Below are 26,386 nucleotides of genomic sequence, written 5' to 3'. Positions count from 1 at the left end.
GGATTAGATAAAAAGATAAACACCGACAACAACAAAAAACTACAGAAAAGGTGAAATTTCATATTTAATGGTACAGGAAGAATTATTCAATAAATGATACCCAAAAATTTAGTTAATAAATTTTTAAAAAAGATAAAAATAAAATCAAGACCAATAAAAAAATTAAAGGCCTAAGTATACAAGAGCTATCACTGTGAATACAACCCTTCCTCCTGCCCTAATATAAACAAAGCTAAAATCTAAAAGACAAACTCAGGAAAAAGCTACTTATACACAAAAGAGCATTAACATCTTTAATATAAAATTAAGAAGAAAATGATGAATCTCCCAGAAGAAAAATAGTTAAGGGATATAAAGCAATTATACTCCAATAAAAATGTTAAAAAAAAAAAAAAAAAGAGTTAAGGGACAATCCTACAAAGGTCAAAACCATGAAAAATGTTCAAACCTTCCTAGTAACAAAGAAAATATTTAACAATAGGAAGAGTGGTTGAATTTTAAAAACCATTCTATTCAGGGTTGGTAATACGAGAATGTACACGTATTTCTGGTGGGAATATAAACTGCAGGGCAATTGGCAATAACTACCAAAAGGCTAAAAATGTATACTCCCTATCTCCAATTCTATTTCTAGCAATTTCTTAAGGAAACAGATTTGTGCAAAGGATATACATAGAAGAAAGCTGATGGAAGCACTGTTGATAAAACTTTGCAAAGAAACTAAATTTTCACTTAGGATTGATCAAATAAATTATGATCATCAATACAATGATGTAGGTTTATACTTGCTGGTAAAGAAATATATCAAGGATGTGTTAAATAAGAAAAGAAGATTTTCCGGCTTCCCTGGTGGTGCAGTGGTTGAGAGTCCGCCTGCCGATGCAGGGGACACGGGTTCATGCCCCGGTCCGGGAAGATCCCACATGCCACGGAGTGGCTGGGCCCGTGAGCCATGGCCGCTGAGCCTGCGCTCCGCAACGGGAGAGGCCACAACAGTGAGAGGCCCGTGTACCAAAAAAAAAAAAAAAAAAAAAAAATTTTCATGAAAGCAGAGTTCTATTGTATTAATGAAATTTTACACCCTCCTCCATGTCTATATAAATCATACTCACAGAGGACATCCATGCAGTGTCAGTGTATACACAGAAAAGTGTGGAAGGTTATACACTGAATTGCTAATCATAAATATCTCTGAAGGGTGATAATATAGTGATTATTTTTGATGTTCTTGCACTGTGTATTTTTTTTTTTTTTTAGTGCAGAGTCCCTGCCCTGTTAGGTCCAAATGTGGCTTCTTGTTTAGTTGGCTCCCTACATAGTTTTATGCACACTAAAACTTGAGAATCATTGACACAGTATCTGTAAGATGCATCTCCCTGTGAGTAGACACACTGACATTAATTACTATTTTAAAAATGCATGTAAGTCTTAAATCCTCAATAAACCCTAGCAAAGCAACAAGTGACTACTCAGTGAAAAATTTCTCTCAATTTGCCTATAAATATAGATAAATGGGAACAAATTAACCCCATTGCTTATATAGTATGGGTTACAGGAGCAGTTCTTTTTTGTTTTGTTTTGTTATTTTGCGGTACGCGGGCCTCTCACTGCCGTGGCCTCCCCCATCACGGAGCACAGGCTCCGAACGCGCAGGCCCAGCGGCCATGGCCCACGGGCCCAGCCGCTCCGCGGCATGCGGGACCCTCCCGGACAGGGGCACGAACCCACGTCCCCTGCACCGGCAGGCGGACCCTCAAGCACTGCGCCACCAGGGAAGCCCTTGCACTGTGTATTTTTTATAGAAGTAAAACTATTTCCATTTGGGGAAAAAAATGAATAACAAAGGTTACCTGGTTTTACTAAACTTTCCTAGATATATGTACATTTTACCTGGGCTATGTTTGATTCTATTTCTAGCCACAGAATGGTAGCTTTTCAATGAAACATGAATATCAAATTGTCACTGAAGTTAAAATCACTCCAGTTACAGGAAACAGTCATCCACAGGGGAAAAAAAGGTCTTTCTAATAGTAACAATGATCATGGGTTCACTGTGTAATAGCTTAGAGCAAAATCTCAAAATATTTTAGCTCACTTTCCAATTTAATGCTATAATTAGAACATCTTCATAGCTATACATACAAAAGAACAGGTATTGTAATACTGTGGTTTACAATATTAAATATAGAAATCTTATCTACCGGAAGACAAAAACATTACCGTGATTTCAGCTGAACCTTTCACAAAGGGAAATTCAAGTGTTCTAACTTTCCCAATAAAGAGTGGAGTGTCATCTTCCTCATTAGAGCCTTTGATGGTAGCCATTACAGTGCCAACCAAATCAATTCCAGTATGATTGTTGTAGTCATCCTTAAAGCAGATAACAAAAAGTAACTAATTAGAAGAAGTAGAAAAAGATTAAACCCAGAGAAGGGCATGGGCAAATCAGAAATATGACCTATTTATAAAGCCCCAAATATTAAATCATTCTGATCCTTCTTACTCCAAACACAAAATTCAGTTCTCAGAGTAAGTGCTCCACAGGCAGGAAATAATCCCAGAAACCATAAAAGAACCATCTAATACAATAGCTTCCATCTAATACAGTGGCTCCCAACTCTATTAAAAGGACTCTCATTTAAAAATTAGCTATGTACTATACCTTCAGCATCTATATATGATCTAGGGAAGACCAGTTTAAGAACGATTCATGTGTCTAAAACAAGAAAATACTCTGAAGGAGTTAAGTACTCTATCAGCCAAACTCTTCATAAAAATGAAGTGCCACTAGTGTGTCTTACATGTTTTTGTTAATATTCTTAGCAGCACTATTGCTGCTTACCCTCTGGGTAACTGGAAGCTTTGAGGAGCTCATTACGATCAGCCATGAGAGCAGATCTCTTCAAAATAAATACTTTAGCTACTTCCTGCCCCTCAGTGAAACGGACATTGAAGAATCAACTTACTTCACACATTCATAATGCATACATAAAATAGTGGATTAAAGATATATTAGGAAAGGTAGGCAGATTTCTGCATTTTTGAGTAATTTCTACTTAGTATATCTGGATTTTATGTATAATGTTAAACAATCTCTATTTGTATTCAAGTATAAAGATATTGATAAGTATTTCATTCATCTGCACAAAGTTTTCCTATAAACTTAAACTGAATAATCCAGATATGATTCTATAATAACTATCTTGCATCCTAAAACTAGGAATAATTTTTCTTGTTACTCTTTGTAATTTGGAAGTAAATAAACATTACCGTGATACGAAGATATAAATCTTTGACCAAGGTCCTACTGGCAACTGAGCGAACATTTGAAACAGCTGGTGTAGCTGGCTGAATTTCAGGAACTAACTTCACAGGTTGATTAGGTAGAACATCCACTGTAATCTAACAAAAGAAGCATTCTGATTAACAATACATTAATGGCTTAGTATTAAAGATGAAGAGAAGAAATAGCATATACTAAATGAAATGAAATATTACCTTCTTAAACGTATTTCCATTAAATTCTTAAAACTAATCAACTTGTAAAAATTGAGGATAAAAGGCATATCAGATTAATTTTTGAATGTTTACCATGTAAAAACAAATTTAGAAACACTTAAAAATATATGTAATTTAAAAAAATTTAGTGCAGTAACAAAAATGAAGATAATGTATGTTAAACTACCTTAAACTTCATTATCTAGAATCCTAGTACCTGAAATGTTATTAACTGAAACATTTTCATGTACAATTGATAGGAGCAACCTTATCATGATATAGATTAAAATGTTTACTAACTGAGTCCTCGATATAAAGAGGGATGGAAAAGTAACTTCTGCATCCGGTCAAATTTAATCAACATAACTTAAGTATGTACTATGCTAAAATTCCTGAAGATGGCATTATTTATACCTTTCAACCAATAATTAACCCACTTGTAAACAAAACAACACACTCCTCAACCAAGCAAGAAAATGTGAAGCTAACTAAAGCTAACTGCCATGCATAAAAAGAATAAACAAACCTGCTCACTGTTAAGGATATTTGCTTTATCCATCATAAAACCAAACTGGATACAATATGACCCCACTTTGTTAGGAACTGCTTTATCCCTAAGTTAAAAAGAAAGAGACAAGATCACTGAAACCTTTTAAATAAAAGGGGAAGAAATTCAAAACATTAACATTTCTTTTCCTTCCACAAAAAGTAAATGAGTAAGAGGAGAGTTACTACATTCACCTTTATTCACCAAATATTTCCTGCAATATCAGGCTTAATTCCAGATCCCTCTTACTTAGACATTCCATCACAAAACATCTAGAACACAAACTGTGGGTGTGGCAAAAAATGAAAGAATAGGAATACAAAGTTGACAAAGTAAACACAAAAAAAATGCTGAATTATATATCAAGTGAATTTTGCTTCATTTCTACACAAATTTCCTACTCAGTTTTATATTGTGAATTTATAGATTATCCAGCTGATTTTTTTTTTTTTTGCAGAACGTGGGCCTCTCACTGTTGTGGCCTCTCCCGTTGCGGAGCGCAGGCTCAGCGGCCATGGCTCACGGGCCCAGCTGCTCTGCGGCACGTGGGATCCTCCCGGACCGGGGCACAACCCCGTGTCCCCTGCACCGGCAGGTGGACTCTCAACCACTACGCCACCAGGGAAGCCCCCAGCTGATCTTTTTATGTTGCTTTGTTTTCCATTTATATATTCTAAATATATAACTATATATATATAGAATATATTTATTGTGATTTAATTATCAATAAAGAACTCAGTGCCTAGTAAGAGGTAGATTTACTAGACTACTTTGGTCACAAACACAATGAATATATAAACGACAGTCTACGGTATACCTTGTCTGATACGTGCAATGTGGTTCATGACCTCTAAGTTGGCTCTGCCATGTCATTCATATTCTCAAAATATTGGCATAATGTAGTAAACAAAGGCTGTGAACACATATCCGAATTGAAATTCTGCACTATAACATACACACAACCTTGGAGAAAATTATGTAACCTTTCTCTAGGTTGTGTTTTCTCTGAGGATAATTCCTAATAGAGTTCCAGTAAGAATGAAACAAGACTTCTGCTCCCAAATGGCAGACCAACACTTCGGATGAAGGTAACCATATTAAAAAAGACATCTGCTTGAAAATGTTTAGGAGATAATAAGCAAAAGTGAAAAAAATGACTCAGCAGGATACAAGATAGCATGGAGACCCTGGGAAGTGAGTTTCATATTTAAGGTTGCTTGACTCCTGGGAGAATATCCTAGGAGTAGAGGTGGACTTAAAGCAGACAGGCTCCCAAGGGAAAAGCAACTGAGCTTAGAATTATCTCAATCTCTGAAAATGGACCAAAATGATAATAGACTGCTAGTGTCTATTCCAGACAACAGACAGAAGCAAATGTAAAGTGGAGAAAGCGAACATCTCAGACTTCAAATTATTTCTATAAATATGCATAAATAAAAAGTATTGTAAAAAAACCCCAAATAAATAGGTACATGAAGAGGCAAGAGAATCAGAATGAAAGCCAACAGAAACAAGAGACAATCAAAACAGACCAAAACAAACTCCAGACAGATTTCAATAAACTCTGATTACTGCTCAAGGTAATAAAAGACAAGACTGAAAATTCCAACAGAAAACTGGACCTTTAAAAAAAAAACTAAAAATACCAAACAGAAATTGATAATTCAAAGATGAATTTAATAGCAATTAGATACCACTGAACAGAGAGATTAGTTAATTGAAGGCAGCTGAGAAGAAAGTATCTAGAATGAAGAAAGACAAAAATATGGCAAATAGAGAAAAGAGGGTAAGAGAGAATACTACAAGGACTAAGTGCATGTAAATAAGAGTGTAAGGAGGAGAAGAGGGCAAGAATGAGGCAGAAGCAGTATTTGATGAAATAATGGCTGACAATTTTAAAAAACTGAACAAAGACCACAAAATCAAAGCCTATGAAAACCAAACAGGATAAATTTCAAAAAAATCCAAACATAGGCACATCACAGTAAAACTGCTGAAAACAAAATTCAAAGCAACCAAAAAGGAGGGTAAATGATGACTTTTCAAAGTAAAAACAGTTAAGACTGATCGTTAACTTCTCAACAGAAATGATGCGACAGTGAAAGATGGCTTGTAAGTACTGCAAGAAAGAAACGGCCAACCTAGAAAATCAAGTCCAGAAAAATATTTTTCAAGCAAGAAGATGGAATATATTTTTAGGTAAAAATTAGATAATTTGTCACCAGCAGCTGTGCACTCGAAAATATTAAAGGAACGTCCTCAGATGAAAAATGATCCCAGATGGAAGCCCTGAGTTGAAGATTAACAGAAAGGATAAATGAATTAAAGTCTAAAAGAACACTGACTATATAAAATAATAATGCCATGAAAGATTTAATATACACAACAACAAAGGCATGTTAAGTTGGGAGTGAGAAAATGGAACTTCAGTGTTCTAAGGTTCATGCACTGACCAAAAAGAGGGTGCAAAATGTAAATTGCCATTTAGACACTGATATGTCAACTATGAATGTTGTAATCCCTAAATTAATTAATTTAAAAAATAAACAGAATCACTTAGAAAATTGTAAAAAATTGCATAACTACCAAGTTAATGAGGAATAGAAAATGAAAATAAAAACAATATATTTTTTTTAAAAAAGAAAGGAACAAAGAATAGTTGGATCAATAAAAAACAGTAAGATATAGACTCAAAAAGCAAGCATTGGATCATTCTCAATGGTGAAAAACTGAAACCATTTCCAATAAGATCAGGAACAAGGCAAGGTTGCCCACTCTCACCACTATTATTCAACACAGTTTTGGAAGTTTTAGCCACAGCAATCAGAGAATAAAAAGAAATAAAAGGAATCCATATTGGAAAAGAAGAAGTAAAACTGTCACTATTTGCAGATGACAGGACACTATACATAGAGAATCCTAAAGATGCTACCAGAGAACTACTAGAGCTAATCAATGAAGTTGGTAAAGTAGCAGGATACAAAATTAATGCACAGAAATCTCTTGCATTCCTACACACTAATGATGAAAAATCTGAAAGAGAAATTAAGGAAATGATCTAGCTTAAGGAACTAAAAAGGGTTGTTTATAGATGTTGATTTCAATGTTATTTATAATAATGAAAACGGAAATAATCTAATTCGCCCAAAATATGTGAATAGTTAAGTAAATTATGCTGTATTTTCAAAATAAAATAATCTCTCTCTTAAAAAAAAAAAAAAAAAAAAAAGCAAGCATTGGATTTCCCTGGTGGTGTAGTGGTTAAGAATCCGCCTGCCAATGCAGGGGACACGGGTTCGATCCCTGGTCCGGGAAGATCCGACGTGCCACGGAGCAACTAAGCCTGTGTGCCACCAACTACTGAGCCTGTGCTCTAGAGCCCATGAGCCACAACTACTGAGCCCACGTGCCACAACTACTGAAGCCCACAGGCCTAGAGCCCATACTCCACAACAAGAGAAGCCACCGCAATGAGAAGCCTACGCCCCGTGACGAAGAGTAGCCCCTGCAAGCCGCAACTAGAGAAAGCCTGCACACAGCAATGAAGACCCCCCCCAAAATAAACTAATTTTTAAAAAAGGCAAGCATTTTTGAAATACGTATTAGCTAAACTTTTTAATTAAAAATTATTATCATTATTATTATTTTTTGGCTGCATTGGGTCTTTGTTGCTGCACGCAGGCTTTATCAATAGAGAGAAAACTTAAAAGGAAACCAAAAACAAATTCTGCCGCTGAAAAGTACAGTAACAGAAGTGAAAATTTCACTACAGGTATTCAAAGGCAGATTTGAGAAGGTAGAAGAATTAGCAAACTTGAAGATAAGACAGTGGAAATGACAGAGTCTGAGGAACAGAAAGAAAAATGATTGAAGGAAAGTGAACAGAGCCTAAGGGACCTGAGATGCTATCAAGTGGACCAACATACACATTGTGGGAGCTCAAGGAGAAAAGAGGGAAAAGGGGGCAGAGACCATGTTTGAAGAATGGCTGAAAACTTCCCTAGTTTGATGAAAGACATGAATATAAGTATCCAAGATGCTCAAGGAATTCCAAGTAAGATAAACTCAGAGACCCACACCAAGACACATTATTACAATCTTTCAAAGGACAAAGAAAAAGAGAACATTAAGAGCAGCGAGAGAAGAGCAAATCATTACATACAAGGGATCCTCAATAAGATGATGAGATTTCTCATCAGTAAGTTTGGAAGCCAGAAGGCAGTGGGCCAATGTTTTCAAAGTGCTAAAAGAAAGAAACCGTCAACCAAGAACCCTACATCCAGCAACTGTTCCTCGAAAGTGAGGGAGAAATTAAGACATTCTCAGATAGGAATTCCCTGCAGTCCAGTGGTTAGGACTCTGCACCTCCACTGCAGGGGGCACGGGTTCAATCCCTGGTCAGGGAACTAATAAGATCCTGCATGCCACACAGTGCAGCGACATTCTCAGATAAACAAAAGCTAAAGGAGTTCATTACCACTACACCTGGCCCGAAGAAATGTTCATGGGAGTCCTACAAGGTAAAATGAAAGAACAATAGACAGTAACTTGAAGCCACATAGAAAAATAAATACCTCAACAAAGGTAAATACACAGGTAATTGTAAATGCTGGTATTATTGTAACAATCATTTATATCTATACTTGTACCTTTTGCTTTCTATATGGCTTAATAAACTATACACTTAAAGAAATAAAGCAATTATTAGTCTAAAAGGAAAGAAACATTTCTAATAAATAAAAGAAACCTTAGACACCATCTCTCCAAAACCATTTTCAGATTTCAAAGTACAGGTCCAGACTAAAGAAGCAACACTCAAAGTCACATAGTTAAAAAATAAAAACCTAGTTCAGCTTTTTTACTTCATAAGATCTTAAGTTTAGAATTACAGAAATGTCCTATATAATAAAATATAAAGTGCTCTGACAACAGAATTCTTCTGATGTTTTTGATAGTTTTGAAAACAAATATATCTATCACAACAATCTTTCCCCAAACCGTTTCACAAAGTTTGCAAACAAAATATTTTCTCAAAAAACTTCCTGACCAAAAAATTAAGAAAATATCATTTTCTATTCAATCATAAATTATTTCTCCCTAGCTAAGCAGGCAAATGTTGCCAAGGCTGATTAACTTCATAACAAAATATGCATTAAAATATGAAACAATTTGAGAAATACCTGAAGTAGAAGCAGCCATCTTCCTTGTCATTATCCTTTATTTTATTACAACTAAATATTTCTGCCTAGAAGGAAAAGTAGGAAAGAAGGGGGAGAGGGAGAAATCACAAACATTAAACACAGTGTATTTATGATAAAAATGTCTTTTTCCTTTCACCAAGTGTGAACCCAGATCACATCTGGATTGATAAGTACACACAAACACACCCCTACATGTATATATCTTTACCACGCATGTATGACACAAAAGTGAGATTAGTCACAATGGAAAGATATACCATTAATTATTAAAGGGCACAAAACAGATCTTAAAGGTGGTGACATAATTTTAAGGTAATAGCAGCTTGATGGGACTGATGGTATAAATTAAGGAAGCTAGTTTCCTAAGCAGATGACTAAACTGAACCATAAATCCTGAAAGATGTCATTATATCAGGACCCCTGATACGGCTTGGTTTAGTTTCCAATTTGAGATTTATTTTAGATTGGCACTGTCTGGTATGGTAGCCAATAACTACATGTGACTACTGAGCACTTGAAATGTGACTGGTCCAAATTGAGGTGTTGTAAGCATAATATACATACCAAATTTCAAAGACTTGGAAAGATACAAGAATGTAAAATATCATTATTAAATTTTAAAATATTGAGTTCATGGTGAAATGGTAACTTTTTGTATATTAATTTAAAACTATATTAAAATTAATTTTACTTACTTCTTTTTATTTTTTAATGTGGCTACTAGCAGAATTCAGAATTTGAGTATCACGTGTGGCTGGTATTATATTTCTATTGGACTGTACGGCTTTGGACTCTCAAACTGTTCTCTCCACTCTACCCCCTTCTTTAATTTACTCTGTAGTCTATCAATCACATCTCCTCCTCTCATTTTCTGTATTATCTCTTAGTGATATTTAGATTTTTGCCTTGTGCTACTGTTCTTTAGACTTAATTCTGAAACATACTCTGATGCATCTTCTAAAAATCCTAAGTGATGGAATGGGTTACTTTCTAGTTCTCCAGGATATACACACTGCATTTTTATATTAAATTACATTTAATTTTATGTTAAATGTAAGAGCTACTTTTAATTTCTAAAATGTTTTCTATGACTCACATTTGCTGGTGGTCGGTTCCCACTGTTTGACAGTTTCCACATTTTCATGGAAATACGTGCTGGATTAATATTTTTAATGATACTGTCATCTTCAGAAATAACAGTAATCATAAAATCTGTAACGATGAACATTAAAAAATTATTTTCTTTCTAGTTCAATTAGTGGATTTGGCTAAATAACTGTATGTCTTAAAGCATACATCTTGTTTAAGTGTTAATAATAAAATTCTAATGAAGAAATAAAAAACTATTCTTTAATTAGTCTTCCCCAACAATTTGTCTACAGAACTTAATCATAACAGGTAACTCTCCAGTGCTAAATCTCCCACAGAAATCTAATAAATACATCTTTGCTATTAATAATCCTTTGTCTTATTTTCAGTCTGCCAAGCAAGACCAAAAAGGTTAGACTGTGTTATTTGTAGCACAAGGAACTATATTCAATATCCTGTGATACTATTGGGCATATACCCTGAGAAAACCATAATTCAAAAAGAGACAGGTACCACAATGTTTATTGCAGCAGCATTTACAATAGCCAGGACATGGAAGCAACCCAAGTGTCCACTGACAGATGAACGGATAAAGAAGATGTGGCACATATATACAATGGAATATTACTCAGCCATAAAAAGAAACGGAATTGAGTTATTTGTAGTGAGGTAGATGGACCTAGAGTCTGTCATACAGAGTGAAGTATGTCAGAAAAACAAATACTATATGCTAACACATATATATGGAATCTAAAAAAAAGAAAAAAAATGGTTCTGATGAACCTAGGGGCAGGACAGGCATAAAGACGCAGACACAGAGAATGGACCTGAGGACACAGGGAGGGGGGAAGGGTAAGCTGGGATGAAGTGAGAGAGTAGCACTGACATATATACACTACCAAATGTAAAATAGCTAGCTAGTGGGAAGCAGCCACATAGCACAGGGAGGTCAGCTCTGTGCTTTGTGACCACGTAGAGGGGTGGGATAGGGAGGGTGGGAGGGAGGCACAAGAGGGAGGGGATATGGGGATATATGTATACGTATAGCTGATTCACTTTGTTATACAGCAGAAACTAACACAACATTGTAAAACAATTATACTCCAATAAAGATGTTAAAAAAATACATCCTGTGATAAACCATCATGGAAAAGAACATGAAAAAGAATGTATTTATATGTATAACTGAGTCACTCTGCTGTACAGCAGTAATTATCACAACATTGTAATTCAACTATACGTCAATAAAAATAAATTTTAAAAAAAGGTTAGACTACAGATACTCAGCAATCTAGAATAGGCCAAATGGTTACAAATCTATATGCTTTATGTAGTCTGAGAATACAATGTTTACTTTCTTTTATGATTTTCAATAGCATACAGTAGCTAAACTATAATTACTTGTAATAAGTCCCTTATATTTATCACCTGTAATATTCGCTTGTCACCTATTACAGTTTTTAATCACAGGAAATAGGTCTTATCTCCCCTAACAGATTTCAAAGGCTATAATTATTTAAAATTATTGTTAGTATTTCAATCTAAGTATTTCTGGTCTGCTTCTTTCACTGCTTGTAACTATGAACAGGAATTCATCCTCTCAAGAAAACCAAAGTCTTCAAGAAAATTACCTATGCAAAGCAAATACAATTTCCTATTGACTTGGCTCCTGCCATACTACACTGAAATCATTTGCTTACTTGACTGTCTCCTACATTAGACTGAACTCATTGAAAACTGTCATGTTCATTACTGGAATTAGGAGTCTAGCATAGTGGATGGACATAGCAGGTGTTCAGTAAATGTTTGTTGTTCTGAAATATCTTTAATCATAAATTATGATGTGATGCATTATCATCCAAATTAAGTTGAACAGTCCTGGTTCTGTCTGGTTTAACAGTGCAACATATTTAGTAGAACATACCCCCACAGTTTTGCCATTTAGCAGTCCATACTTCTTTTGCAGAATCTCACAGTTCAGCGAATGAACAAACACAAACTGATTACCTTAAGCTATCAGTTTATATACGAACTTTTAGTTCATTCTTGACCATTAAAGGAATGTAGGATATAGGGGAGAGGGAAGACATAGCTAAGTCAAATGTACTTTCTTATTTGAAAAGTCACAACATGCTTGCTTTTTTATCATGCTGAACACCCAGGATAAATAATTTATTCCACTAATGTAAGAGCCAAATTAATACTACAAATTTATTTTAAAACTGTGAATTACTCACCAGTGAAAATACCCCCTGCTAAAAAGGAAGCATCTTTGTCATATTTAACATTGAGACGAATGGGTTTTTCAGGGTCTGGAAGAATCATTAACTTAATTATGGGTCCTTCTATGGTATTCTTGTTATAAATGGCTTTAACCTGCATAATATGTTCTCCTCTAAAAAGAAAAAAGGGGAAGGGGGGAAGGGGGTTCAAACTTCATTAGTTATAACTAAAAATTCTGAGACAATTTATATAAAGTTTAACTCATTTAGGAAACCTCTCTACTCCTGTTCCATTACAACTCCTGACTATCACTAAATAGAAGGCTAGTTACTACTCTTAACTTAATCAAGTAATAACAAAAATCAATCTCTATAATGCCAATAACTATCAAACTTTCAGTTCTTACCTAGGGGCATAAACACTGAACACTCCCAAATTAGCCCTGCCCCTTTCATCGGTTTTATGCTGTTGGTTTGAAGGAGTGAGCTAAAAACAAAACAAAACGGTTCATTAGAAAATTCTAGGAATCAAATTCTTTTCCTCTATTACTATTTAAAAAGCTACATTTGCACATAGTCTAAAATCTAAAATTGTCTTATTTGAACTAGTTGAAATGATATAATACATAATCACATAATCCAAAGGATAATAATCACTCACAAACTAGAATTTTGTGTATTTCAATTATTAAGTTGCAGAATTCAATGTTCAGTTTCAATAACGCTGATGTATCAAGTGAAGTTTGGTCACACAAACACTGAAGGTATATTCCAAAACTGGGGGGTTGTGAGAGTTGGCGCAGGAAAAATAAACATAAATACACATACATAATTTCAAGTCAAGGCATAATACCATGTCCATCGTTAGTTACTTCATCTTTCTCTTAATATTTACTCAGATGTGCTTCTTAAATCTTTGTTGCAAAACTACTTTTGCATTGATAACCAAGCTTTTACTTTTAAGTGATTAAGAATCAGTGGCCATATTTCCTAATCATTGGTTAGAAGAGTCTTTCAGTCTTTTGCAGATGCTTCTCCAAAAAACTAGGATCATACTCTTATTACCAGTAGGAAATAATCACCATTTAACTCTCTTGGAAGCAAACATTAAGAACAAAAGTAGGGCTTCCCTGGTGGCGCAGTGGTTGAGGGTCTGCCTGCCGATGCAGGGGACGCGGGTTTGTGCCCCGGTCCGGGAAGATCCCATATGCCACGGAGCGGCTGGGCCCGTGAGCCATGGCGGCTGAGCCTGCGCGTCCGGAGCCTGTGCTCCGCAACGGGAGAGGCCACAGCAGTGAGGGGCCCGCGTACCGCAAAAAAAGAAAGAAAGAAAGAAAAAGAACAAAAGTAAATGTGAAGACTGTAGAAGCAGGAAAATCAGACTCTCTCCTAAATCCTAATATCTAATTTCTGTTTAATGGAACCTGAAGATTAGGTAATTATATGGTACATGCAGACCAAAAAAAAAAAAAAAAAAAAAAAAAAAAGAATAGCAATAGTTGGTGAGACAAAAGTGAGAAAGAGTAATTGAACTGCTAGAATAAAACCTTATATTTGGGGGCTTCCCTGGTGGCGCAGTGGTTGAGAGTCTGCCTGCCGATGCAGGGGACACAGGTTTGTGCCCCGGTCCGGGAAGATCCCACATGCCACTGAGCGGCTGGGCCCGTGAGCCATGGCCACTGAGCCTGCGCATCTGGAGCCTGTGCTCCGCAACGGGAGAGGCCACCACAGTGAGAGGCCCGCGTACCGCAAAAACAAAACAAAACAAAACAAAAACAAAAACAAAAACCCTATATTTGTACCTGTCTCATTTACCCTCCAATCCATCTTCTCTCAACCTATCTCAAAGTCTTTCTTCCATCTGGGTCCTAAATCTTTGTTGCTAAGCCAGAGAAGTCAGTCTTCTATTTCAGGCTATATAGCAGCAATACTGTAGTCTTTTTTGACAGGCTAAAACCTCTGACCCTTTTCACTTTACTTTGAAAATAAGTTCATGTGGATCACAAGTCATTCTTGGCACTTTAATCTCCTGTATAGCTTTTATTTATTTATTTATTTTCATTTATTGTCTTTTGGCCACACACATGGCATGCAAGATCTTAGTTCACCGACAAGGGATCGAACCTGTGTCCCCCTGCAGTGGAAGAACGTAGTCCCAACCACTGGACTGCCAGGGAATTCCCTCCTGTATAGCTTTTAAGATAAACTTGTTGAGTCCTACAAAATCCCCACTGGGATTCTTTTTTTTTTTTTTTTTTTTTGTGGTACCCGAGAACGTAGTCCCAACCACTGGACTGCCAGGGAATTCCCTCCTGTATAGCTTTTAAGATAAACTTGTTGAGTCCTACAAAATCCCCACTGGGATTCTTTTTTTTTTTTTTTTTTTTGCGGTACGCGGGCCTCTCACTGTCGGGGCCTCTCCCATTGCGGAGCACAGGCTCCGGACGCGCAGGCTCAGTTGCCAAGGCTCACGGGCCCAGCCGCTCCGCGGCACGTGGGATCTTCCCGGAACGGGGCACAAACCCGTGTCCCCTGCATCGGCAGGCGGACTCTCAATCACTGCGCCACCAGGGAAGCCCTCCCCCTGGGATTCTTAATGAACTAATGGATTAATTTCAACTGAACTGTGTATTTACATAATACCAACTTTTTGCATCCACTAAAATTATAAAATTCGTGGAGGGATACTCAAGCCTGGCTAAATATAACTCCAAGAACTCACTTCTGTGTTGCCTGGCAACAACCTGGCTGGGACAAATGAATTCCCTTCAACCAACAGGAGAGACTTGTGAAAATATAACTTTGCAAGGGACTGGCAGCTTCTTCCCTTACCCCTTGCAGGAGGGCATAAACTTTGTGCCAGGCATCCAAAGTCCCCCCTACATCCCGGTTACCCCAATACTAATGTAAACACTTGGTACCTAATCTTGGACTCCCGGTATCCAAGCACTATGTCTGTGCCCAAATATTACAAGGCCATGTTCATGCTTGCTGAATTCCCTAGAACACAAGCCAGTATAGGTCTAACAGCTATGCCCAGGCCCTGGTAGCTCTCCAAAAGGTAGGTGAAGTACAGCTACTCGCATGACTCTTTTCCTTCACCCTTAGGTCTTGTAAGTTTCCCCAATAATATCTGTTTCATAACCCATACTGCAGGTCATTGTATCTGCCATCATTCACCTTTGTCAGCATTATCTATTCTTAATCTGAAATCCAAATATTATTAATATTGTGTAATAAACACTCAGACATAACTGAGAATGTTGCCCCTTGTTACACGGTTTGCAAGATATAAACTATACTTCCTCAAAGTAACTATTAAAAATTTTAGGTTAACTTAAACTAAGCAATAATGAAGATTATATAAGACTATTTTTTTTTAAAAAAAGAAATGTGACACCTAAAGACATGATCCTGAGGATGAAAGCCAGAATTTTAAGTAAGTAAAAATATTTAAGAATGTTTAAAAGTTACCTTTAAATTGTTAGCTTTTATAAGGCTTATTTTAACCTGTGGCACAAGTGCTGGATTATCCCACTGATCACAAAGTTGAACAATGAGAGGATTCTGTAATTCTCTTCCGTTAATCACTGGAATGGACTAAAACAGATATAATAATTTTAAGAAGCACCAAAACATATATGCCAAACAATATGATTACTATTTAAGTGAAACAATCACTTAATGTATCTGTTTTATTCACAAATAGCTCCTTTCATCAATTAAAATAAACTTCTGAAAGTCAATTATGTTGTCACAAATGATCCTCTTCATATAGAAATGACTGAAAATTTGATAAACAGGAAAATATCATTTGACATTACTGGCTTCTAGAGCCAGTCAAGAATTCTAAAAATTACATATTAGGACTTGCTTGGAAACAAAAGCTTATCTTAGGTTCTCATCTTTAGCACTGTCATCTACAGTTTAACTCCTCCATCAATTGTCAGCACTCTGCCAGTCTACACGAAGCAATAACGCACAGCTTTCCAGCTCTTGGTTAAACAGGTTCACTGATAATCTACACTGTCTTGTTGGCTTAAGATGTTTCTTGCTTTTCCATTACTTCATGTAAGGCCTGTGTAACTCTGTGAATTTGTGTGCCAACCTATTAATACTGGATATATCAAAGGAAAATACTGTCAAGTAAGAAACCTGTGAGAGTCCAATCCTCTGTGTCAGATTTTAAAAGTTTAAAAAAAAAAAGATAGGAAAGATATAACTAGCAAAAAAGGAAAGCTGACTTATCATCTCTCTCCTACTAATAATGTTCCCTCTGCTTCCTCCACCCCTCACCTTACTTGAGGAAGTTGTTTACCAAATTACGTTAGGAGGTTGCTGAAAGTGGGAGAAAAATTAATAATGTGTTAGGGCTAGAACTTTTTTTTCCCAAAGATACCCTTGAAGCTGGTTTAGTTTAAATGCTTGACTACTGAAAGATTTTCATGGATAGACTGTATTTTATCTGAAAAAGTTTATAAAAAGCTTGAATATATAAAAAGTGCTGATGTTTCCAAATGTAAACACTACAGGGTCTTTATTCCTAATTACATAATTGTCTATCCATCAAATAGTAACTACTTTTAAAGAATATCTTTGAGTAAATGACTTGTGGCAAAAGCTTTTAGTTGAACATTTTTCTGGGTAGTAGTGGGGAAAGCAAATATCCAAAATCAAATGTTCATGAATACAAATCTGCCCTTGGCCACTTTTTAATATTGTCGTGTAATGTAATATTTCAGAATTTGTTTCCTATTTATAAAGAATGATAATATATCATAATGTTGCTGAAGATTAAATGAGAGAATATATGTGTATACTTAATATATTTTTTCTATTTATCATGCTTAGGTGTTCAATCAGTTCCCCTTTTCTATTAAAGATCCTGTAGGGGCACAGTAGGTCAAAAATTAAATTAGGAAATTCTAGGAAAACCACACATTCAATGACTACGTTTTCAAGCTTACCTACATATAATGTATCTCTTAACAGAATGAGAAATTTGTTTTAGGTTTTATTTTTAAAACTGTTGGATTTCAATGGTATCTGCAAATAAATCTTGTAATAAGTTTCTGAGTTAACAAGCTGTCATTATTTTTTATATTCCCCTCCTACAAAATCATATAAAAAAATGAACATGTAAAGATTTTTTCCACCTCAAATGTACACAATTATTCCATGATACAGTCAGTCAACAAATCCTTTACTGACATCATTAGGCACAAAGAATGTATTGATTTATGCAATATATGTGCTTCCAGATAAAAAATAAGTATACTCGCTTTTCAGTGAAATCCTTCAGTCAACACAGTATTACAAAAAAAATTGTTTTTAAAGCACATTCATACACTAGTTTATCTGCTTTTTAAACTCACAAATCAAAAAAGGGCAATCTCAAACTAGGGCGCAGATATGTAAGCTTTTCTTAGATGATCAGTTCCTTTACAGGATAATTTCATTTACTACCACGGTCATGTGAGATCATTTCCCATTAGGAAAAAATAAGCTTTCATACCAACAGATAAGGCCCTGCCACACCATAACTGAACACCAGAATGTGTGAACATTTTAAAATCAGAATTCTGAAACTTGAATGAAAACTGAAAGGTAACAGATTTGATAGACATTTGCAAAATTAATATTTAAGTATTAGTGATTAGTATTTAATTCAAAAAGAGTCATGTACCACAATGTTCATTCCAGCTCTATTTACAACAGCCAGGACATGGAAGCAACCTAAGTGTCCATCGACAGATGAATGGATAAAGAAGATGTGCACATATATACAATGGAATATTACTCAGCCATAAAAGGAAACGAAACTGAGTTATTTGTAGTGAGGTGGATGGACCTAGAGTCTGTCATACAGAGTGAAGTCAGTCAGAAAGAGAAAAACAAATACCGTATGCTAATATATATGTATGGAATCTAAAAAAAAAAAAAAAAAAGGTTCTGAACAAGCTAGGGGCAGGGTAGGAATAAAGAAGCAGACGTAGAGAGTGGACCTGAGGACATGGGGAGGGGGAAGAGTAAGCTGGGATGAAGTGAGAGAGTGGCGTGGACTCACACATACTACCAAATGTAAAACAGATAGCTAGTGGGACACAGCCACATAGCACAGGGAGATCAGCTCAGTGCTTTGTGACCACCTAAAGGGTGGGATAGGGGGGGTGGGATAGGGAGGGTGGGAGGGAGATGCAAGAGGGAAGACATACGGGGATATATATATACACGTATAGCTGATTCACTTTGCTATAAAGCAGAAACTAACACACCATGGTAAAGCAATTATACTCCAATAAAGATGTTAAAAAAAAAAAAGATTTAACTATTTGCATAGGAAGGCAAATTGAAGTTTTTATGGATATAATGAATGACTTGATATCTGGTATGCTTTTAAAAATTCCAGCAAAAACATTTTTTTAATAAGTCAGTGAGAGAGAACAATGAAATAAAATTGGGCAAAAATCAATAACTGTTGAAACTGGGGGTTCATTATACTTTACTTTTATGCATATTTTAAAATTTCTATTACAATAAAGTACTTAGAATTTGAAGTATTACACTTTTTTAAACAAATGAGGGCACAGTGATGAATTAAATAATGAAGTATTAAAATTCATATTACTTTGTCCTTTTGTTATTGTTACTATTGCTACTGTTATTACTTCGACAACAAAATGTAACTATTCTGATCTACTGACATTTTGAAGCAATAAGTCATGTGATATTAAATTCTGTCAATCAAGGCAGGAAGGTACTTACCTCCTTTAACTCTGGCCAGTCTACAAGGAGAAGTTTAGCTGGTGGCCCAGAAATTAGCTGCACTCGAATAAAGTCAGAAAACTCACGCCACGTAAAACAAAGATCCTTATTTCCAGGGGGACCTGGAATAAATTTGATGCCTCTCACACTTATACTTTGTGTATTTTCCTAATGAGGAAAAGCACATTGAAAAGAAACAGGGAGATCATGTTTAGTTTTCAGAAAAATGAAAGAAAATGTTGTCACCACCTATGTGCATACAGATGTGCTTCTGGTATAACGACAGCAAGTAACTTACACATATGCCAATACTGGAGTTCCTTGAATTTCATCTCCTTGAGAGGAGAAACTGAAATTCTTTTTTGTGAGGGAGAAATCTAAAAGGTTCAAGCTATGTCCTTTTTCCTGATATTTTCCTAATTTCCCTCTTATTTACACTTGCATTGTCTCCTTTCTGTTCCCCAAATAGCCATGCATGTGCTTGCCCAACACCTTTGCACTCGCTCCTTCCCTGTGATTGCAACATTTTTTTTACCTACATGGCTTTTCTTCTGGTTTTTGCTCACAGAATACCTTAACCAGAGGGGTTTTCTGTGACTACCCTAATATGATGGTGCCCTATTCCCACAGCCCACTTTAATTTTCTTCCTGTCACTCATTTCCTACCTGTTATACACTCTCCCACTATAAGGTAATCTCCGAGAAGGCAGGGGCTTTGACTTGCCACAACCCCATTGCTGGTACTTAGAATGCCTAACATCTGTTAATGGGAATCAATGACACTAGCCTATCATCTTTGCCAAGTGACTGAAGTAGATAAACTGATTCCATACTGGCATGAGCATTGTAGTATTCACATTTTAATAGCGACCCTTAATGACTTCATCATCTTAAATTTCCATTAAGTACAAATATATTCCAGCAGATTTTAAAAACCAGAGTTAAAATGTCATGTTTTATGATCTGAAACAACTGTTTGTAGAACATTTTCTGTAAAAAGACATTGCAAAACAATAAAAATTAAATCTCCCCCAAAAGCCCACTGAGTGCAGGGGAGTTTTTTCATTATTTGGAAAACAAATTAAGCATTCATTAGTACAACATATTGAAAAGTTCAAAATACGTGAAGTCTATAGAATCCCACATTTAATAGTGAAACACCAAATGCCCTTTTGAAGAGGTGATGTCTTAAGTAATCTCGAAAGTTATTCTGGTTTTACCTCATATCTTAAAAATAAAATTTGCATGCGCATTAACAAATTGTAGATGAGTATAAATAGAATTAAACACAAAATTCTGAAAGGCACTCTCTAAGGTCTAATGTTGATATTATCAAGGGAATGTACTTCAGAAGAGCAGTACATTTTATAAAGATGTGGAAATGATTTTAAGAAACAATGGCATATTAAAACCAGTTTTTTAAAATTATTTTATTATTTTTTTTTAATTTTTTTGCGGTATGCGGGCCTCTCACTGTTGTGGCCTCTCCCGTTGTGGAGCACAGGCTCCGGACCCGCGGGCTCAGCAGCCATGGCTCACGGGCCTAGCCGCTCCGCGGCATGTGGGATCTTCCCGGACTGGGACACGAACCCATGTCCCCTGCATCAGCAGGCAGACTCTCAACCACTGCGCCACCAGGGAAGCTCCAGTATTTTTTATTTAAAAAAAACTTTAAAAACAGTGTTTTTTTAAAACAACTTTGGTTTAAAAAAACAATACCAGAGGATCCCTTTTTTCTGTAGATACTAGGAGTAGACTCCTATTGTTTGTTTGAAAGTGAGTCAAGATAGTATACATCAGTTGTAAAATGACAGCAGAAAGAAAGAAAGTCAATTTGACTGGAGAATGAGCCATGGGAAGAGACAGGTATGCTGCAGTGGAATACTATGGAGTACTTTAGGTCACCCTAAGGAGATGGAGTCTAACTTCATAGTATAAAATGCTGATAGGTGGCATAAGATGGAAACTGAAAACTGACACTAGATTTGGTCAGGTGGCACAGGGCAGAAAAACAGTGACAGTGGCTTGCCTGGGAATGATGGTGAAGAATGTGAAAACAGAGAGTAGACACAACTCTTCCAAGGAGCTGTACTGTAAAAAGGAGGAGAGAAAGACGGCCGTACAAGGAAGCTGTGAGGGTTTTTTTATTATAGCATGTCTATATGCTGATGGGAACAGATTATAGCATGTCTATATGCTGATGGGAATCTAATTGACAGGGAAAACAAGATGTAGGAAGGTAGATTACAATTTAGGAATAATTAGTGAAAGAGGATGGGAGCCTGTGCATAAGGCGACAGGAAGCAGAGATAGTTCATGTATAACAGCAGTTATTATCTGACTTCATCTACACAGAGGGTGAAGCTAGACAAGAGAAGAACCCGAAAGTCAAAGATCAAACCTTATCTTTTACAGTAAACAAAACACCATTAAAAGTTCCTCAGCAGTGCTAAGATATAGCGAAAGTGGTGTTCTGAAAACTAGAAAATAATAGCCCAGCAGATTAGTGGAAACAGAAATTCTAGGTGGGAGGGGCAACAAGGAGGCTATTATGATCATTCTGTCGGGTAAAAGGTATATAATGGAGGCTCCAAAAGGAAGAAGAGTTTTAAAAACCATTAAATGCCCTAAATGGATTCAACTTTACGTGGGCCTTAGAATTCCTTCTTTTTGACCTACTCGAGCCTGGTAGGTTCCTTGAAGGCTCAACTCCAACATCTTTTCTCGAAAAATGCCTTTAATCGCTCCAAGAAGAATACATTGTGTTTCCTTGCTTGTTTTAAACTGAAATAATTCCACCAGGGTTCTTATTTTTCAAGCTAATCTCAATTAACTGCAGAGCTGCAAACTTTCACCACTAGTTTTCTCCCAGGCATCTACTTAATGCAGGGACTGAGCACCAAGAAATTTTACTCAAATAGCTACATGAAAAACTATCTTTATATACATATCAAAATATTTAAGGATGAAATGATATGATGTATGGAATTTGCTTCAAAGTGATAGATAAGGGGGAAGTGATGAATGTTGAAGCTGACTGATGGGATCATGGGAATTACTTATACTATTTATTCTATTTTTGCATATATTCAAAATTTTTCATTATAAAACTTATTTTAATGCCTTTCATAATTTTTCACTGTAAACACTGAAATCAAGTCTCTCTTATTTTTGCTTTTCCCAAGCTTTTTGTTATATATAAACTGAATGGAATAAGCCAACTGTTATGGAAAACAGCCATACCTGAAAAGTAGTTTTCAAATGTAAACTATCAAGTCCAATCCCAGCAATTCCCAAGGCAGATAGAGAACTTGGTGAAAATGCTTGAATCTGATTTCCATACTGATCTGTAACTATTATAACTATAAAAGGGGGAGGAAGTTTAATTTTAAAGTATCAATAAAATATACAAATATCCATAAACACACTTATACACAATTAAAATTATACTTAGAAACTCATTCTAACTTTGTTCTTGTGTATTTTTTTGGTAAAAAGTAATTATAATCACTTTTTTTATAATCACTATAAAAATAATAAGAATATACATAAGTACACTTATATTTACATATTTAACATGATGCTGATGTTAATAATATTTACATATTTAACATGATGCTGATGTTAATCAAGTTATTTACCATGAACATTTGAAGGAAATAATTTAGATTATGTAATATTCTAGATATAAGAAAAATACAGGATACATATGAACCCACTAATATATTTACTTTTCACTCTTAATATTAACTATTATCATTTCTAACAAAAGTCAACATTCTTTTCAACAAACTATTTTTGCCAAACTGATTTCACAGTTAGGTCAGCATAGGCAAAGACAGGGAAAATGCTTCAATCTTTCCAACAATGGAATTTAAACCATAAACCGTATATAAATCCCAAGTTTTCCTTTCAGATTATGTATGCCAAAACATGAACGTAAGGACATATTATAGAAGTGTTTTAAAGAAGGAAAGCAGGCCATACTAACCTATTTCTCCTTGAAGCTCTTGGCCCATCTGTACTGTTTTTCCTCCTTTTAATTCACATTTTAAATGTTTAGGTTCATCAGGAAGTGGTCTGCAATTGATTAACAAGTTAAAGGCCTTACTTGCACCATTAATTGTAGAAAAAAATTAGTTTAAATATGCTAAAGAGTAACAAATACAACACTCATTTTCTAAAACTTAAAGTAACACCCCGCTAAACACCTCCATTTATATAACGTAACTATTAACCCAAAAGGAAATAGAGAAAAGATAGCTTGCAAAGAGAGTAGAGAATACTGACAAAAAAATAAAAATACACGTGTTAGATCACAGTTATCTATGCTGGATTAAAAGGAATTTATGCCATGAGAGCACTGAGAAAGAAAACAGATGGGTCTGTAAGAATGACTCATCAAGAGATCTGTCTCTGGCTGAAGAGTTTTACATCTTACAATTTTATCTCAAACATGGAGCTATTCTAGTATGGAAATGTGTAGAGGAATTAAAGTGAAGAAGGTTATTAAAAAAGAGGCAGCCGAGGAACCGACAAGCCAGGGTGAAGGACAGGTTTTCAATATAGTTACTTAAATCTTCCCCTTTTCTATCAGGTGGACTCAGCTTTGAAAATCATCACTAACCAATGAAAGCATTCTTCCTTCTCAACAACACACTGACTGATCACACTGTATCTTTTGGACTTTTCATGTCTGTCATTCTCCATGAGTTTTCACTGTTGCTTGTCCTAGGAGGGCTTTCCTTTATCAAAAGTTCTAGTTCTGACAGATACTAGAGGGTCAATTAAGCAGAAGCTTGTAACGATATTAAGAATCACTATCTTCAGTGAAGCTTTATTCCAAAGACAACCTATTTCCAAAAAATTGTGAAAATTTCTATATTAAAAAACAACTTTGGCATGTGTGCTTTGGAGAAAAGCACTTTTGTCGCCATATGCTGAATTTTGAAATACTTCAAAATATAATATGCCCACAAACCTTACTGTAAATGCACTTTCCAAAGACACATGATCATCTTGGAATGAAACCTGGCAATAGCGCATATCCTTTACAGATGTTGGTACTTGTACATCAGGAAGCAGACCCTGTAGCAAGTGCTCTTTGTTAATCTCAGGAGTCCAATTAACCTAGAAGAAAAATTATATATTTAAGAATAATATAAAGCTTAATCTAATGCCTTCCAACTGCCACTTACCTTACCAAAGCCTCTTAAAATTATAACCCATCCTCCCCACCTCTAAGGAAAAAGAAAAGCTCCTTATGACCAGAAATGATGGTCGTTCATATATTACTATAATAAAAAAGTATCTTCCTCATTGTCTTTCCTGATAATGTTGCCACCATATCTTTCAATGCAATAAAATAAATATTCCTAAGTCATTTCTTTAGCTTTTGTCACAAGATTATCACTGTGGTCATTATAGTTTTAAAAAAACCATGTCAATCAAATCATGTGATCAATTCTGAGAAGTTAACAGTCACTCTGTTTTTTTGAAAAGAATCTTATTAATACAGGTTTTAAATGAGATCTAAGTGGACCTGATTCAGCAAGGTGAGAAAAAAAGTTAAATCCACTAATGTAATTACCATCCTGGTCACATCTTGATCTTAATCCACTCTGGAATGTTTTCAGCTCTAATTTTAACTTTATATCTCTTAAATTCTATATTTTGTTACCTTTTCCATTTTTTAAGTTGATTACCCTACACTATCCTTTTAAACTTCCAATCCTTTCTATTTAAGAATTTTTACCTCAACTTTATGCTTTTAGCCTTCTATAGTTGTGATTCTTAAATCACTGATATTCTAATATTTTAATCCTAGTTTATGCTGTTCTTACTTTTTTTAAAAATAAATTTATTTATTTTTGGCTGTGTTGGGTCTTCATTGCTGCTCGCGGGCTTTCTCTAGTTGCAGTTAGCGGGGGCTACTCTTCGTTGTGGTGCACAGGCTTTTCATTGTGGTAGCTTCTCTCGCTGCGGAGCACGGGCGCTAGGCGCGCGGGCTTCAGTAGTTGTCACTCGCGGGCTCTAGTGCGCAGGCTCAGCAACTGTGGCACACAGGCTTAGCTGCTCCGTGGCATATGGGATCTTCCAGGACCAAGGCTCGAACCCATGTCCCCTGCATTGGCAGGCGGATTCTTAACGACTGCGACCAGGGAAGCTGCTCCGTGGCATATGGGATCTTCCAGGACCAAGGCTCGAACCCATGTCCCCTGCATTGGCAGGCGGATTCTTAACGACTGCGCCACCAGGGAAGTCCTCTCAGTTACCTTTTTAAACCGTATTTTTATTCTTTATCATACCTTTTTTTCAAATAATGGAAGGAGCAAGCAGGAGTTACACAAAAAGGCTTTCTTCTCTCACCTTAGTTGTGCTCTCTCTTCAATGAATTCCTAGGTCAGTTTGGGTTGACTTTCCTCAATACTGGAGAATTCTCTAAAGACTACAAAACCACTTTAAGCATATACATTTAATAAAAGTATTTAATATCCTTTATTATCAATAAAGGTGCATATTTTAAAATCTTTGGAACCCAAGAAATATATAACTACTAGAATTGAGGCAAAATGTGTCAAAAGCTGGCCATGAGCTTAGAGAATGGCAGAAAGAAGGTTATATACAGAAAAAGGCTCTGAAGTCAATGTTTCTCCTTACCCTTAACATGAAAGTAAACTGTGGAAACATTATGAGAAAGCAAGGAATCAGTTCAGAAACTAGGTTGCTGGTAGCACTTTTAAACTACTTGCCTTCAAATCTGCTGACAGAGATAAAAATGGCTTGCCTCCCTTCCAAGCAGGATAAGGATTATTTATCTCGAAATCCTCCCTTCCCTCAATATGGAGAGGAAAATAAACTGGCTGGAGCAAGGGTTATTCCAAATAAGATTTTAAAAATAATGTCAGCTGAATCCTGGTAAACAATTCTTTTAAAATATCAGATCCTATATTTGGAGACTCAGGATGGCTACAGAATACAGCAGTGCAAAAGAGCAGAATTCCCTGGTGGTTCAGTGGTTAGGACTCCACACTTTCACTGCTGAGGGCCTAGGTTCGATCCCT

At 35.9% G+C, this 26,386-nt stretch overlaps 1 protein-coding gene across 1 annotated transcript in view; it reads right to left on the bottom strand.

Moving 5' to 3' along the window:
• Positions 1-26,386, bottom strand: part of SMCHD1 (structural maintenance of chromosomes flexible hinge domain containing 1) — a 128,442-nt gene that overhangs the window by 32,922 nt on the left and 69,134 nt on the right. Inside the window, exons 26-37 of the mRNA XM_007456555.1 lie at positions 24,304-24,452; positions 23,314-23,402; positions 22,566-22,684; positions 19,323-19,490; positions 16,032-16,157; positions 12,965-13,044; positions 12,573-12,730; positions 10,343-10,458; positions 9,226-9,290; positions 4,025-4,112; positions 3,271-3,402; positions 2,221-2,370 (exon numbers count right to left, since the gene is read on the bottom strand). Coding sequence (XP_007456617.1) covers positions 2,221-2,370; positions 3,271-3,402; positions 4,025-4,112; positions 9,226-9,290; positions 10,343-10,458; positions 12,573-12,730; positions 12,965-13,044; positions 16,032-16,157; positions 19,323-19,490; positions 22,566-22,684; positions 23,314-23,402; positions 24,304-24,452 — 1,440 coding nt within the window. The remainder of the gene's footprint in view (positions 1-2,220; positions 2,371-3,270; positions 3,403-4,024; positions 4,113-9,225; positions 9,291-10,342; positions 10,459-12,572; positions 12,731-12,964; positions 13,045-16,031; positions 16,158-19,322; positions 19,491-22,565; positions 22,685-23,313; positions 23,403-24,303; positions 24,453-26,386) is intronic.

Source organism: Lipotes vexillifer, unplaced genomic scaffold (genome assembly GCF_000442215.2).
Source record: "Lipotes vexillifer unplaced genomic scaffold, Lipotes_vexillifer_v1.1 scaffold429, whole genome shotgun sequence".
In the NCBI taxonomy this organism is placed as follows: domain Eukaryota; kingdom Metazoa; phylum Chordata; class Mammalia; order Artiodactyla; family Lipotidae; genus Lipotes; species Lipotes vexillifer.
This window is presented reverse-complemented; position numbering and strand designations above follow the sequence as displayed.